This window comes from Mesocricetus auratus, unplaced genomic scaffold, assembly GCF_017639785.1.
Source record: "Mesocricetus auratus isolate SY011 unplaced genomic scaffold, BCM_Maur_2.0 Super-Scaffold_100025, whole genome shotgun sequence".
Lineage (NCBI taxonomy): Eukaryota > Metazoa > Chordata > Mammalia > Rodentia > Cricetidae > Mesocricetus > Mesocricetus auratus.
Window position 1 is genome coordinate 19,300,792 of NW_024429206.1, and position 16,971 is coordinate 19,317,762.

At 50.2% G+C, this 16,971-nt stretch overlaps 1 protein-coding gene across 7 annotated transcripts in view; it reads right to left on the reverse strand.

Moving 5' to 3' along the window:
- Window positions 1–16,971, reverse strand: part of Rimbp2 (RIMS binding protein 2) — a 171,648-nt gene that overhangs the window by 52,160 nt on the left and 102,517 nt on the right. For 6 of the 7 annotated variants that reach the window (XM_040731246.1, XM_040731249.1, XM_040731248.1 and 3 more), the window contains exons 4-5: window positions 16,655–16,769; window positions 5,264–5,368 (exon numbers count right to left, since the gene is read on the reverse strand). In XM_040731246.1, coding sequence (XP_040587180.1) covers window positions 5,264–5,365 — 102 coding nt within the window. In that variant the 5' untranslated portion in view covers window positions 5,366–5,368; window positions 16,655–16,769. Of the gene's footprint in view, window positions 1–3,163; window positions 3,311–5,263; window positions 5,371–16,654; window positions 16,770–16,971 lie in introns of those variants that run through there. The other variant, XM_021233313.2, reaches the window with a different exon arrangement.

Below are 16,971 nucleotides of genomic sequence, written 5' to 3' on the forward strand. Positions count from 1 at the left end.
GTCTTTAGTCTTCTCACCCATCCTCCTGCCTGGGAAACGTGGCACTTTCCTGCTTAAGCTCCAAGTCCTTCTCAGGTCACCTTGGCCTGAAGGAGGCACTGTGACTTTCCCATAGTTAGGGTCACACCGCACAGAAGAAGACATGTCCACATTTTACTGAAGGGATCTTGCATGAGAGCCCCTGTCTGGCAAAGGGCAGTTTACACCAAAAATTTAAATGTAATCTCATTGTTTCCTGCCCCCACTCCTCCTGAGGTTCCAGCATAGTGACAGTCCATGTCATATTTGTCTTTGTAGCCTTATCGCCTGAGGAGAGTGCCTGAATTTGTCCTACTGAAAGAAGAGATTAAATATAATCCTAGACTCCCTCCAATCAGTTTATTTGATGACTGCAGTGTCCAATTCCAGCCAGGAGCTCTGCTGGGGGATGCTGGGCAAGTAGGAGGGCCCTTTCCTTTGGGACTAAAGATGAGAAGTTGGAGCAACTGCAACCATCTTACCACCATGAGGGGAAAGGCTAGAATGGCCATGGGCCTACACATTAAAACCAAAGGTGAAGTGGGCCCAGAGGAAGGCAGAGAGAAATGAATTATGATGGCATTTGGGTTTCAGCTATGCCCGCAGCAGCTGGTTAAGGCCCTGGGCCTGACTACACCCAAAGTCAGACTGCAGTAATATAGGCAGATAAACTTTCCAGGATAAATGCTACCCACTGGTAAGAATATGGTGCTCCCATCAAGAATGGATAAACTGAGGTCTAAGGTTGCATTAGGACATGGAATAAAGAGACAGCCCAGGCCCCTGCCTCACCAGGCTGTGTGTCCAACTAAGCTGGGCTCATCGGTGGCCCCAAGCATTCTTCAGCTTCATTTATGGTTTGTTTTGAGACTAGGTTTTGTGTAGCCCAAGCTAGCCTCAAACTCACCACGTAGCTAAAGATAGACTAGGCGTCTTTCTCCTTCCACATCCCATGTGTCGGGGTGACAGGCACATGCTGTCACAGCTAATGTCTGCCGTATGCCTCATGCATGCTAGGCAAGTGCTATACCAACTGAGCTACATCCCCAGTGCCCCATTCTTCAGCTTGTGAATTGGTTTGTTTCTGGGCACTCCAGTCTCCTGCCTCATCACCTGCTCTAATGAAGAAGCCACGAGCCCATCCGGGCTCACACCGGGGTTTCCATTTCCGGAGAGTATCAGCTTGGACTTTGCACTGTCGCGGGTGAGAAGGGAACATTATTACCTCATCTCCTCCGCTGTGAGATTGTGTGTGGGCTGGACCTAGGCAAGAACTCAGCTCCATGGCATGGACTCAAAGGAGACTAAGCCCAAGATTTCTGAGAAGCACATTCACCACGCATCTCATTCTCACAGATTCCCAATGAGGGTTTAAGAGCCAGGCGAGCCGCTAGAACCCGGCCCACTAATCACACAGTTATTGAATTCGGCTCACGCATTGACACTTGAAATTGTTCCTTTCAAAACAAAACAGCAACAATGACAGAAGAAATAGCAAAATGTGGCAGGAGGGGAGGGAGAGGAACAGCCAGGAAGCAGAGAGATTTTTATAAATTCCTCTGTCATCGAGTCAAAGACAATTTTCAACTGTCAGGATTCAATCAACAAAGCACTCAGGCAGGCCTGGGAGGCCGGGCCAACTTGGCAGCAGTGACTCCATCTCTGCCTCTGGATGCTGATCAGGAGTTCATTTTCATAGGCCACTTCCAAGCTGGGCCATTTGGGCGATTGGAATAGATTGTTAAATTTAACACTCCACGTTGGCAGCTCAAGAGTCTTGAAAAAAAAATCTCAGCAGTAACTCAAGCGAGGCTCATTTTGGGGCCACTGCCAACATGGGGGAAGTGTGACCTTCGTGGAGACAGGATGCCTGCAGATGGAGGAGCATGGAGGAAGACTTCTGGCTCGCACGATGCCTGCAATGCTTTCCAGAACAGAGGGGACCTATCACCCGCAGGGTCAGCTGTCCAGGAGAGAGGGGCAGCCCACAGCTGAGGCGACAGATTCAAGACAGACACGCACACAGGAGGGACTCAGGACACAGGTATAGCATAGGACACTTGGCCCAGGAGCCATCCTGGGCCAGGGAGATGGGCGAGGGATGGAACTGAGCAGAGTCATCTTTATTGCTGTTATTTAAATTAGCTTAAACGAGCCTCTTGTAACTATTGGAGCTGCAAGGCCTCAACAGGAACCCCGAGTTGACAGCCATCAGGGCTGAGATGTTGACAAGCACGTGTCCACATCCCCGGGGCATGTCTAGGAAAACAGAAGCATGGTGCTGAAGCTTCAGGGACTTCTCAGTGACAGAACGTTTGCCTGGCATGTACAAAGTCCTGGCTTCCATCCCCAGAAGCACAAACAGCAGCAGGGGCCATGCTGTCCTGAGTCTATGTGTGATACTGGTCTGTGCATACCCCAGTCTCTACATTTAATAAAGCCTTGACTTCCACTCGAGGTGTAGAAATCAGCAAAGAACATGCTGTGCAGTGCACTCTGGCTCTTCGGCACCTCCCACTTCAGAAGCAGACCTAGGATTGAAAGCTGTCACTCCAAAGTGCAAGGCCTCACAAGGCCACACCTTTGTATATACAATGGATTGTTGCGTTGTAGAACAAGGACACAGATAGCCTGAGACTCTGAACGTCTGTAGCCACAGAAGTGGTATTCTAGAATAGCTCTGGAGAGGGCATCATGGGATCAGACTTGCACGGCGGACCTCTAGCCCAGTTGCAACCCCAAGCTCCTTAGTTGTAGCTGTAGAAGAGGAGGGCTCCACAGCCCAGGGCCCAGGAGGGCTGATTGCCACGGTCACAAGTCAGTCAGCAGATGCTTCCGGGATGTGAGGGGATGTACAATGGCAAGAATTCACCACCTCTTCCCTGTGATGAAGGCTGCGTTGGGACAGCTTCTTACCTATTCTTTGGGATAACCTGGAGCCCCAGCTCTGGAGTACCCACTACACGATGTCCTGTCCTGGAACCCTGATGCTTCCAAACCAACAAGCAGATACCTCTCCATACTGTCCAGTGTGGACCTGTGTCCTATGTCGTGCCTACAGTGTAGTTTGGTTAGGAGCAAGCTCACACAATATGACAGTTATGCAACATGCAATGACCTGGGGACCCTGAGCGGTTCTGATTACCTTCAAGGTGCTAGTCATCATGGGGTCTCCCTTGTTTTGTCATGTAGCTCTTCGTTCACCTCCATCCTGAGGTGGCAGAGTCCGGGGCTCCCCGGACACAGTATCTGCCACTCTGGATTGACTCAGTGTCTGACAGGAGAGCCAACTCTGTGTGGAAGACAGAGGTCAGCATGGGCAGTGCTCAGACAAAGTGGCTCCTGAACCTGGTGAAGAGTTGACTGTCTCATTCCAGTCCACCTTCCGGAACCTCCCTAACGCGTTTTCATTCGGGCTGTTGTTTCTAAGAAATTACAGAAACTGGCGTTTGATTTGATAGTTTCTCTTCCTCTGTCCTCACAGACGAAGCGGCATCCGTATGTCCAAAATAAAGAGCATGATGAAGAGACAAAAGCATCAAGGGAAACTGGATGACAGACAAAAGGAGATGAGCAAACAGGTGGGGCGGTCCCTTTTCTAATCAGATAGTTACTCTGCCAATATGACTCCAGGCTCCCAAGGAGCCATCTGTGGGGAAGCCATATCCTGTCACCCTTGTTAGATATTATTTGTATGTCTGCAGACTCTTTATCTGTCTCAGATGGACCCGGCCTGGGGATGCAGCTTCCAAGTTGTAATGAACAGATGAGAACAGCATCCTGCTCCCCCAGCCCTGGGGAGGAAGATAAGAGCAATATCCTGACAAGATATTGTTTCTCAGTGTGCTGGCCAACTTGTTATGACAGGCAGTAGTATTGTTGTGACAGTCCCCATGTGCTTAATGAAATCTATACCTAATGCAAGGTCTCCGATATTAACTAGAAAAAGGGGCTTCAAAATTCAGCTACCTGATGCCTCCAGCTGATAACTCTGACTGGGCAAAGCAGACAGATTTTTATCACCCCCAAGTTGGGTCATGCAGCTGAGTGTCCCAATAAGACCAAAGACCCATGACAATCGATCATTGGATGGGCATGGGACCACACAGAAGGTACAGGAGTCACCCACTACCCATCCTGACCAGCACTGAGCCAAGACTCAAACACACTGAGCCCATACCCACAGCCTAGCCTCTAATCCCATAGAAGCTCAGGTGCGGGTTATGCCATACTCCTGACACACAGTGGATAAGCTCTGCCTGCAGGGGCCAACTGCCCTCCTTAGAGAATGAGTAATAAGGGAGATGGGGATCCAGGGCTTCAGGCAAGAGAAGAGAAAGATGACAGCCAGTCAATCTCTGGTCTCCATATTCTGATTCTTCATGCCCCCCTCTCCCGGTCCCTGATCTTGCAATAGGGATCTTCCTACCTGGAAAAGAGGCAGGCCCGCAAAGCAAGCTTGGACTGAGGTAGGGGTGGGCTTCCTCAGTCCCACCCATCACAGGGTGGAAGGTATACCCTGAATCATCTGTCCCTGCTTCCTTTCTTCCTGGTGTCTCTTCTCTTTTCTCTTGGCATCTCTCACCTGTCCCCCACCCCCCCTTAATGGAATCTGCCATAAATACACCTAGGTTTACCACTTAATAACACATGTAAAAATACCACTTAATAACAGCAGCAGCTATGAACTCAAATCCTTCCATCCAATTATGTCATAACAGGCTACAACAGGAATGTACCAAACTCACACAGCCACAGTCTAAGTTCCCATGTCTTCACCAGCCACAGGCTTGGCCTGGCCTTTGCCTTTCCCAGGGACGGGATTTCATCCCAGGCCTGAATGAAGTCAGTGTGCAACCTGCTTTCCCAAAGCTAAAGCAAGACACGCCCCTGGCAGGAACTGTTTGCACGCTTTTCCTGCCACAGCCCAGCATCTGATGGGACAGCTTTGCATGGTTTATATGTTACAAGATAGAGCCTAGGGGCAGCCTAAGGGAAACCAGGACCCAGAGTGGAATAAAGGCCACAAAAGGGCTCTGCAGCCCCCAAGACACAGCCTGGTACACAGTTACAAAAACTTCCCCAGGCACAGCAGGCATGCACACACATATACATACACCTACTTAAAGCTCCCAGGTCTAGCACATACATATACCCCACCCAGGCAAGCACACAGACACAGACGCACACAAAGACACACAGATCCCCCCCACGCACACACACACACACTCACTCCTGGGCTCACCTGCTGCAGAAGCTGGATCTCCTGCTGCTTGGCATTGAGGATAGCCAGGGCTTGCTCATGCTCCAACTCCAGCTGTTGCCGCCGTTCAGCAGCCTCTCGCATATGCTGTGGGAACAGGGAGGCCCCTGAGCACCTGCTGCCCACCACCATGCACGGACAGCAGGCTTTCTCTGCCCCCACCCCCAGGAGCGGCACGACACACCCGCCTCCTCTCCCAGGCTTTTTCACTGGGAGGCAGAGAGATTGGGAAACCCTGGTCCTCAGACACCCTCCCCTGCTTTGGCTGTCTATATTCGCAGCACAGGAGAGCTGGCAGAGCTGCGGCTCAGGCAGAGGGAACCTCCTCTTCCCCCGGTGTGGCGTGGGAAGGCGTTCGCTCCTCTCCCTCTGCTTTAGCTCAGGTATTTTGCAAACACCAGACAAGGCTCCTCTCTGCTCCTGCCCAGCCTGCACTGCTTCCAGCTTCTTACCTGCATCGAAATCACATGACCCTCCACTAACACTGGAGGAGAGTGCTGTAAATATCCTTTTTTTGACCATGGGGAAACTGAGGCATGGTCTCACACAACAGGTAAAGTGCACATTTATCCAGGATCAAGACCAGAGTTCATGCCTACCACAAACCTCAGAGTCCCAATTTACACACACCGCTACCTCCATCCTCCAGTATGTCCCCCAGAGATGGTCCCAATGCACGAGATAGCTTCTCATTTGCCTGGGGACCACCCAGCCATCTTCATTAGAAAGAGTTCAAGAACTTAGGGTCTGATGCTTGCCTTGGACCTCTGATCATCACCAGCCCACCACAGAATCCCAGTCATGAGGATCAACAAGAATGGCAGAGGCTGTAGAACCTAAGCATCGTCACTTTGAACAACCACCAGCCTGGCCACAGCAGCACATATGTGAGCAAGAACCTTGTATGTGAGATGATTCCCAGCATGGAGGTTGCCGAGAACTACACGTGTGCGGGTGCGCGTTCGCACACACACACGTAATAAAACATCCATGGCCACCTTTTCCAAAGTTTAAATTTCACACATGAGTGCATGTGTGCATGCGTGCATGCGTGCGTGCGTGTGTGTGTGTGTGTGTGTGTGTGATATGTAGTATGTATATGCAGGTGCTTACACCTTTACATGCACCCTCAGAGAGCAGCGGATGACATTGGGTGACTCCCTGTATAACTCTCCACATTATTTTTTGAGACAGGGTCTCTCATCAACTTGGAACTTGCTGACTGGCTAGGCTATCTGGCCAGGAAGTCCTCAGGATCCTTCTGTATCTGCTCCCCACCCTAAACCCCAAGACTGGAATTACAAGCCATGCCTGGCTTTTTCTGGATGCTTGGGATCTGAACTCACGTCCTCATACTTGCACTGAAGGCACTCTCTCCACTGAACTAATCCCTTAAAGTCTAAATCCTTTACCTACAAGTCTGGGTTCCTTCCCAAGCAGGAAGGTTTCAACACACACCGCCTGGGTACTGGAGGCAGAAGCAAATCCAACTGCTCCCTGGAACACAGGCTTGTAGTGGCTTTCCATCTGTAGTGGACACTTCAGACCTGCTACCCTCCTTCCAGGCATCCTCTGACTTACGTGTGATGGTGATGGAGGGGAACCCTGGCACCTGGGACAGAGACCCAGCATGGCGCCTGCCTCCTTTGCTTGAACTAGTCAGTGATTTATTGTCATTTATTTTTAATCTGGCAATTGTATTGAGTCTTGGGCCTTTGTCGTTGTTTTGTTATACTATCTTCATTTAGTTGGTTTTGGATTGATGATTGATTGATTGATTGATTGATTGATTGATGACAGGATTGATAGGTAGCCAGCAGTCTGGACATGAAATTGTAATCCTCCTGCCTCAGCTTCCAGAGTGCTCATATTATACCCATGTGGCACCACGAGAGTTTGGTGTCAGGCTGGCCTGGAACTAACTATGTGCCTGGGGATGACTTTAAATTTCTGATCCTCCTGCTTCCACCTCCCCAGGGCTAAGATGCAAGTGTGAACCATCACACTTGACTGATGCACTACCTAGAGTTGAATCTGGGACCCATGCACGATAGCACATTCCCTATCAACTAAGCTACATACCCCCCATTCCCCAATGTCAGAGTTTTAAAGTTACATCATGAAATGAGAGACATGTCTCTGGGGGAAGGCAACTGACACTGTTCCCTGAACATCCCCACCTCATGGCACTAAAAGATCCATTCTCCTCAGAAACATTGTGGAGCCTGTTTGCCATAGTGGTGATGAAATCATACCCTACTGCACTATAGACCCCTGAGCGGCACCCTCAGCCCCTCACTGGGGGATTCTAGGCAGATGCTCTACGTCTGAGCCACACCCCAGCCTCTCACTGGGAGATTCTAGGCAGGCATTTTACTACCAAGTTAATCCTCCTGCCCCTTATTGGAGAGATTTCTAAGCAAGTTGTCTACCACTAAGCCACACCCATAGTGCCTCACTGGCAGATTCTAGGTACACACTCTACCACTGAGCCAAGCCTTTTGCCTGGGCTGAGCCTGTTTTCCGTGGACACAGGATTTCAGCTGGTTTGTCAACCTGGAAAAGTAAAGTCTTCCCCGGGTGCAGTGCTCAGGCACCATGACCTCTGCATCCCCTTTACTGTCTCCATAAGTCACTCCCAGGGAACTCCAGAGCTGTAATTATCCTGCACCTCCACAGACAGAAGTGATGGTTTCACTGTTGCTATGGAAATTCTCACAGGAACTCAGGATGCTGGGAAGACAGAACTCCCCAAGATATGAACAAAGTCCCATAAAGCAGTTACTATAACCTGCTCACACTGGGACTGGGCTGGGTCATTCCATCTGGCTAAAGACAAGGCAGACAGAGGACCACCAGGCGGCTATGAGAGGTACCCTGCGGATTTCCCCAGAACTTCAGGGATACCCAGCTTCCTCCACATCCTTCCCACCATCTCTGGATGACAGAACACCTGATGCTGGGTAAATAGTCGCACTGTGTTAAGGCAGCAAGGGGAAAGGGCTGCACTTCAATACAGGTGCACACTTTTCAGATATCTCCATCCATATGGGCTGGATCCTTGGACAGGAGACCCACAGGCAGTGAGCCATCTGGACCCTTGCTGCCTGATCTAGTATTGAGTCCTTCAGGTTTGACTTCCTGGGGTGGGGGCGGGGTAGGTGTGTTTTCATGGAGTCCTTCTGTCTGTCAGTGTGTCTGCGTTTGTTTGGTTCTGCCTGGCTGTGGCTCCCAGTAGAGCCTGGAGATATCTAACCACAACTACTGCAGCCTTCACTTCCCCTCTGCTTCAGTAAGATTTTATGGACCGGTAGCACAAAACATAACACATTCTTACGACACAAGGTATGGCAGATTCCCCAATCCCACACCAGCAGAGACCCTGGACACGCCCATCAGAATTCCCTGGGTTCCTAGGGAGTGTTGGAACCCCTTATATCCTTCACCAGTTCCTAATAGAATGCTTAACGATGGGAGGGTTTAGCCTACACCCTGGTTTCAAAGGCATCAGACCCTTACGGAGGAGAATGCAAGGTAGCAGGTGACTCTATCCGTAGTGAGCAGGAACAGAAGCAAAGTGACCCTGTAATGTTCCGAGGCCCACAGTGGCATACTGACGCCAAGTAGTGGAACTTACAAACAGCTCCACAATGTCCCCAAACACCATCTGGGGGCTCAATGGTTCAAGCATATGATCCTGGGAGAGACATTTCACTTCCAACCCACAGCACCCCCAAACACTGACTAGTAAGGTGACCGGCGGCTCTGCCACTAGCCCTACAAGTGGCCACAGCCACCTTGGTAAGATAATGATAGGAAGTGAGACACTGGCTGGACCAGCCACACACCAGCCCTATACCAAGTTGATGCCAAGCCCAGTGCTACTGTGATTGCTACTCTTCAACAGTCTCAGAGAGGCCAAGTTTGTTGCCTAACGCCACACAGCTAGAACCCGGCGGAGCCTGAACCCCACCAAGAATGTCAAAGCACAAAGCTAGTGCAACCCTGACCGCCACCATAGCCATCTCCAAACTCCACGAGGGGCAGGTGGGCTTCCTCCCATGCCGCGGACCCTGTGCGGCAACCGCCTTACAGCTGTTCAATTGCGCTATTATCCCAGCTAAATTCTGAGCTTCTGTTTATTTTGGAAGTGAGTGCTGCTAAATGCAGCCTGGGCACTCTTTATTTAGTGCCGGGAAGGAAGTGATTAGTGAGAGGAGGAGACCACACTCCTCACGAGGACGCAGAAGACATATTAGCCAAATGCACACACAGCTCCAGATGTGGGGCTGCAGGCAGTGGGTCCTCAGAGGTTGCAGGGGAAACAGACACACCGGCTTCCTGCGGGCTCTACCACCAGGTGGAGGTAAGTCACTCTCACCTCTCCTCGTGTTGGGGAGATGGTTCTAGCAGTAAAATGCTTGCCTCCGAAGCCTGAGGACTTGAGTTCAAACCCCCAAACCCCCACTAAAAAGCCAAGTACAGTGGTGTTTGCACATAATGCCAGCACTAGGGTTTGCTGACCAGCCTAGACTAATCAGAGAGCTCTGGGTCAGTTAAAGACTCTGTCTCAAACAAAAAAAGGGGACAATGCCTGTATTACTCGGGGCTCTCTAGAGGAACAGAACTTACAGAATGAATCTATGTATCTATATATAGAAGGGTGATTTGTTAGAATGGCTTATAGACTGTAGTCCAGCTAATCCAACAATAGCTGTCTACCAAAGGAAGGTCCAAGAACCCAGTAGTTGTTCAGTCTGTGAGACTGGATGGCTCAGCTGGTCCTCGGTATACGCTGGAATCCCAAAGAAGTAGGCTCTAATGCCAGTGAAGGAATGGGCTTGTCAGCAAGAGCAGGCAAAGTGAGCTAGCGTGGTAGTTAAAGAAGGAATGCCCCCCCAGGCTTATGTGTTTGACTGTTTGGTCCTTAGGGAGTGGCACTATTAGGAGGTATGGTCCTGTTGAAGTAGGTGTGAGCTTGATGGAGGAAGCATATCTCTGTGGGGGTGGGCTTTGAGGGCTCAGAAGCTCAAGCCTGCCGAGTGGTTCACAATTCACTTCTGCTGCCTACAGATCAAGATGCAGAACTCAAAGCTCCTTCTCCATCACCATGTCTGCCTGCACAACACCATGTTTCCTGCCATGAAGATAATGAACTAAACCTCTGAAACTGTAAGCCAGCCCCAATTAGATTTTTTTCTTTTATAAGAGTGGTTATGGTGTCTCTTACACACACACACACACACACACACACACACACACACACACACAAGGTAGAAAATGCATCACCAATGGACAATAGACTCAATAGACTGAGGCCTTTTTAAGCAGTTGGGGGAAGTGGCTAGCTGGTAACTGTCCTTGCTTCAGTGTCCCCCACTCCAGCCAACCCCTGTCCCCTCAGTACTGACTCATACCTGACTCCTTGGCCACAGAACCTCCAGAAAGAACGGATTCCACTCACACACCGAGAACTTCCTCTCCCCATCATTTCTATTCCTGAATCCTTCACCTGGAATCCCCCACGAACATGACAACAGAGGTAACCCCATGCTGTGTCCTTCTCTGTCCCCTCAGATAGAATCCCTCAGCAGCTCTGATGACTCCTGGCCAGTCCTCCAGGACACAGTCCCTGGACATCATCTATGTGTGGGGCTCCTGCTGCTGCTGTGGGTCCATAACAATGGGAATGGCCACTGCTCTGCTTCTTTCATTCCTAGGTGAATTGAGCTGCTTCCCCATCATCATTGCCACTTGTATGCTCGGCTTCCAGAAGAATCTTCTCCCTCTATTTATTGCCAGAGGCTACTTGTAATCATCTAGGAGTCAACAAAGCCCAGATTCAGCTCGTCCCAGAGACAAGCTCTGATTTCTCTATCAGTGATGTTGGAAGACCTCAGCAGATCCCAGAATCAAGCCACCAGCTTCTGTAGCTGAGGAGATGGGAGCCATCCTCAGTCTCCTTCCATCATCGCTCTATCCAAGCAGTAAAAGGCATCTTTACCATCCAGTCCTCCCCTACACCTGCTGGTATCTGCAGCTGCCACCAGGTGAGTCCCAGCCCCTCTCTCCCAGGTCATGATCAGATATCTCCTTGGCTCAGGCCTGATCCCTTCTTCCAGTGGTCCCTGAGAGACAGTTCTCAGTCAAGTCATCTTCTTCCCCTCACTAGACGTGGTGCAGTAGCCTCCACCCAGCTTGGGAAAAGTTTAGACTGTACCACACCGAGCATCCTCTTGTGGAGCATGCAGAGTGGTAGTCATGGAATCTCACCAAGCGGTTCTCACTGTGTCACACACGGCACCCATGCTGGTTAAATGAGGTCTCCCACATAGTCTCAGGCATTTGGATACCTGTCCCCAGTTGGTGGCACTGTTTTGGAAGACTTGGGGTATGGGATTATTGGAAGTACTAAGTCACTAGAGGTGAGCTTTGATAATGTGAAGACTCACCATTTTAAGCTTGGTGTCTCTGCTTCATGCATGGGTTCAAGACGTGAGTGCTCAGCTGCTGTTCCTGCAGCCATCCTGAACTCTTAAACCCTTTGGAACAATAAACCCAAGCAAAGGCATCCTTCTGTAGGTTGCCTTGGTCATGGTGTTTTACCACAGCAATAGAGAAGTAACTAATACAGCGTCCAGATGGTCAGCAATAGAGAAGTAAACTAATACGGTGTCTACGTGGTCACAATGCTGGCTGCCCCTGAGTACACAAGGCCCCTTGAAGGACAACTAAAATCCCTGCCCACCCCCAAGGTGGTATCTACCTAGTGGCATACCTCTATCTCAAGGCTTTGTGCTACACAGTGAGAAAACCTTGCTATCCAAAAACCTTACACACCATAGACAGGCAAAAATCACCATTTTCCCAGCCTGCTTGTGGCAGGATTTATTTTCAAAGCCATGGTATTTATAGCTGGATGTCAGCATTAACTGTGGAGCTTAAATTGCCTACAAATGTCAAGGGTGACCTCCTGAGGAGCAGACAGAGAGCTAGCTGAGCTGTCCCCTCCTCTCCTCCTCAGGGAATCAAGGGCCCTGTGCTGTGGACAGCCCTGCCTGAGCAGAGGCATGGAGGAAACACAGCTCCCCTTGGCAGACCTTCAATGTGATGGCTTGGAAAGCCACACTGGGGACTCCGTTATACCATAGTGGTAATGGAGTAGGGGGGAGCACTTTTTTGTGCGTGTGCCCATGCGTACACAGGTTCTGAGTCTGCATCTGCAGACATGGGAGGGGACACATCAGGCTATTTGTGTTCAGTGTGCATGAGTTCCTGCCCCATCTCAGGAACTCACCACAACGAGGGAGTCACGAGAGTTCCAGAAATTGGAATCTGTTTTCACAAAAAGTAGTTTAGTGTCTCAAACTGAGGGGAAGGAAATAGGTAGGGACCCTTAAGAGTCTCCCTGCAGGCTGCTGGGATGGTTCATCAGACAAAGGCACGCGCCACCAAGACTGATGACCTGGATTGGATCTCTGAAACCCGCATGGTAGAGGGAGAGAATCAACTCCCACCGAATTGTCCTCTGACGGCCACATGCTCCCCATGGCACGTGAGTTCACACACATACAAGCACACGTTATACAAGAAGGCAAATCAGTAAGGTGGGGAAACTAAAACAAAATCTCTGTGCTTTCCCAGCCACTCTGTTGTCGAGCATTTCTCCATTCCATCTGTCCACCAATGGGCAGTGAAACCATCACTCACAAGTACGGAAAAGCCCCTCTCAGTACAATTCACATCCCACATGAGTGGTTACCAAGCCCCAGGCCCAGGGATAGAGACCAGGAATTGGGGATCGGGGGTAAAGTGAGCCAGACTGCCTTCAAATGCCACTTGTCACACATTATCCAGCTGTATGTTCTAGCGTAGGGGACACGCTTCTCTGGGCCTTGGGCTTTTCTTATTTGCTCCACCAATCAACCAGGAGCCATCAGGGAAGCAGTATCTAGCGTCTTCAGCTAAATTAAACGATCAGGGTTAACAGGAAAGCCAGTGTGTGAACATGGCCATTGGAATAATTAGCCACAGACTAATGTCAAACAATAAAACATAAGACAGGCATCCTTCACTTACTGAACATCAGGTTCACACCATCACACTCGGAAGGCAATGTGCGTTGTAAGGCCATAGCATTCAGACAACCGTGACCACCAGACACCTGATGGATAAGTCACATTGACTGACATAAATGCCCACCCCACCTGCCATCAGCTTCCCAGCACTGGGCTGGAGGGGTGGGTTCCTCCTGATGCTCCACTCAGCAGGGAGTGAAGACATCTTCCGTGGTTGGTGAGGATGTCCCAGCGTGAGCCTAGAGTCTCTGTGCTGAGGACCCTGTGGTCACCATGAGCAGTTTCTAACACAAAGTGACTGCCTAGTCCAGCTGTCCATCCCTAGGATTCCTGTCACAGGACTGGTCTCTAAATTCAGCAAAACCCCATGCCCCAAGCCCCGTAACATCCCACCTCCACCCTGACTCCTACTGCCACCTCCAGCCATGAGCAGCTCATGTGGCCTTCAGCTTGAGCTCAGATTCTGAACGTGGCCTCCTCTCATCCTGATGGGCCCTGCCACCATTTCCTGACTGGACTGCCCATCATGCCTGATCCCTGCTTTCTTTGCCAGCTGACATCACTCAGCCCTCAGGAGCAGCTGTGACAAACAACATTGAAAGTGCTCAGATGCCACAGCACCTGTGTACCTGGTGACAAGGATGTCCTCTCACATCCTTCGGGACTTCGCCAGCTTCAGCCTCCAGACTATGGTGTCAGAGCTGGCCTTGTGCCAGATCCAAGCTTGTCCCTGCTTAGTCCTCTGTGCTATTGGCCAGACCTCACACATAGCTGGAGGGCAGAGGGCCAGGAGCTATATAGGAGCTAAGTGGTCATTAAAGCAAAGCCATCTAGCCCAACTGCCTTCAGACATGAGTAGGAACCTTGGCTGGACAGTGAGGGCCTCCAGCCAAGCCGAAGCATGCTGAGCAGCAGTTTCGCCCACCTGGACTGAAGAGCAACAATGAGTAGCTGAACAATTAATTGCTTTAAGTCACCAAGCCTGAGGACAGTCCATCGCATGGTGCCACTGTAATAGTAAGAAGTAGACTTGGTGTCCTAAGACTTTGAGGACAAGATCTAAATGTCTCAGGCTCCCCACACTTCTACAAGGGAGTACCATCCTGTTGATGTTAACAAGACCCTCTCTCAATTCACTTGGAAACATCTCCCTCTGCATATGAGAGTCCCAAGCACATTTCTAAGATGTATCCCATCACCCTATCTACCCATGGGCTTTTCTTCAGGGCACCATCACCCATCACTGAGGGAGACTCTGTGTCCCAGGTTCTTGGTCAGCAGTGCGTGGGTGATGGTCACTGCCTGGTGGCATCTGTGAGTGGTCACGTGTTACCCTCAGAGGCCATGCATGGTACCACTGAGAAATCTTGCTGTGTGGACCCCATTCAGAAGCACTGCAATGGTTCTGTCACTTTGACAAGGACACTAGGGACCCGGCATTCCCCGAAAGAAAGGGTAGGTAAACACAGTCTCCTTAAACAAGCTACTGTCTCCAAAGGAAAATGGACAGCATCTCATGGTGTTTTAAGTGGCATGGATTGGGTGCTGGGAACCAAACTTGGGTCCTCCGCAAAAGCAGCAACTGGTCTTAATTGATAAACCATTCTCTAGACCCAGCCAGTTATTATCTTAAAAGAATAGGAATCAAGAGGGATCCAGGCCAAAGAGAAGTCTACCTGACTGGCCTGACCCACAAGAGGGCCTCCGATCCATTTTGTGTTATTCTCACTAGAGTCCCACGAAAACAGTGTTCCCGGCCCCTCCTTCTCAATTTGATCCGGCTGGCTTCATGAAGATTCTGTCTTGACGACCATATGTGTAAACAGTAGAGGATGTGGTATGGGGGGACCCGGGTGTCCCCCTAACCAGTACTTCAGTTCCCTGGCTGGCACAGATGGTATCTAGGAACAGGCCTGTCTCAGTACTGCCAGCACTCGGTGTGGGACAGCTCTTTGCTATTGGGTCCTCACCTGTATGACAGGAGGTTTAGCATACCACTAGTGGCTCCCTTTCCTATACCAATTAATGTGCCTCTGACATCACCAAGTGACTCCTGGGGTCTTCCAAGAATGAACAACCTAAACTGTCCCCCTGGTCACTTCATGAATGAGCTCCAGATAGCCAGGATTCAAGGCAGTGACTTAATGACTGATGTGGTACTCTCTGTCTTCAGAGCCTCCTGAACTGGAAGCCCACCGAGGAGCCAGCTCCCCAGAGTAGCTTGGGTATGTCTCCATCAAAGTGCTGTGTGGGCACACACTTCTTGTGAGTTTCCAAATGAATAAACACTGGTTTCAAAGTTCTGCTTGATCTGAAGTGTGGCAGCGAGGGCCACACCAGAAAAGGAGCAAATGACCAAAAGGCCAGTAGGGTTGGAGGTGTTCCACCCTACGTTTCTGACTTAGTTAGGGTTTCTATTGCTGTGTCAAAACACCATGACCAAAAAGCAAGCTGTAGAGAAAAGGGCTTATTTGGCTTACACTTCCATATTGGTGTTCATCATCAAAGGAAGTCAGGACAGGAACTTAAACAGGGCAGGAACCTGGAGGCAGGAGCTGATGCAGAGGCCATGAAGAGATGCTGCTTACTGGCTTGCTCCCCATGATTTGGTCAGCCTGCTTTCTCAATGGGACATTAAGAGCTGGGCCCTCCCACATTAATCACTACTTAAGAAAATGCCCTACAGCTGGATCTTATGGAGGCGTTTTCTCAGTCGAGGTTCCCGTTCAGATAACTCTAGCTTGACACAAAACTAGCCAACATAGTATCCTTCTAACATCTCGTGATCAGAAGTTAATATATTTTGAACTCCACAAAAGCAATAAAAAGAAGGAATTCACTCAGTGTCATTCTGGGACAAGCCATCCTCCTATTAATTACAGAGGGGGAATTTGCAGGCAGCACCTGATTGGTATGATCGGAATCAGTAGAAGGGATACCTCTGTTCTAACCATATCAACAGCAGTTACAGACCCTCCCTTACAGACCTCCCAGAACAGCAGGAGATTCGTGGAGATTAGAAACCTGGGAAGATGCCTCTGGTCTTAGCTAAAGCATCCCCATTCCCACCTTCAGGGTGCTGAGCTGTGTTTAGCAACCTCAGAAATGGAATGCATAGTCAGGGTGGCTTCCAGAAACATCATCTTTGGCTATCACATTTATGCCAGAGATGGAGTAACTGTGGCCCCAAGAGCCATGAACTTTGAAGAGGTTTCGGAGCCTCCAGGAGGACAGTCTCTACCCCCACCCCGTTGTTGCTGCAGAAGGGTTGTCACAGCACATGAAGCCATCCTACCTTCAGGACCTGTTCCAAGTTCTCCAGTTTGGCTTGGAGCTGGTGTTTCTCCCTCACAATGAATCAAGCTCTCCTCTCAGGTCACCACAGGGAGTTAGGCATGTTCAGCCTTCACCTGTGAGCAGGACAGGAGACACGGAGGCCATTAGGATCTGAGTGGAATGGGATAGATATCGCACTGCTCCCCTCCTGCTCCTGTGCACTCTCTTCCAGAACAATAAAGAGCCTTGAGTTTTCCTGGACAGACTGTCTGGGGCTGTTCGTACAAGTCAGGGTCACCACCACCACACCCATAGTGATTGGTTCCAGCTTGGAAT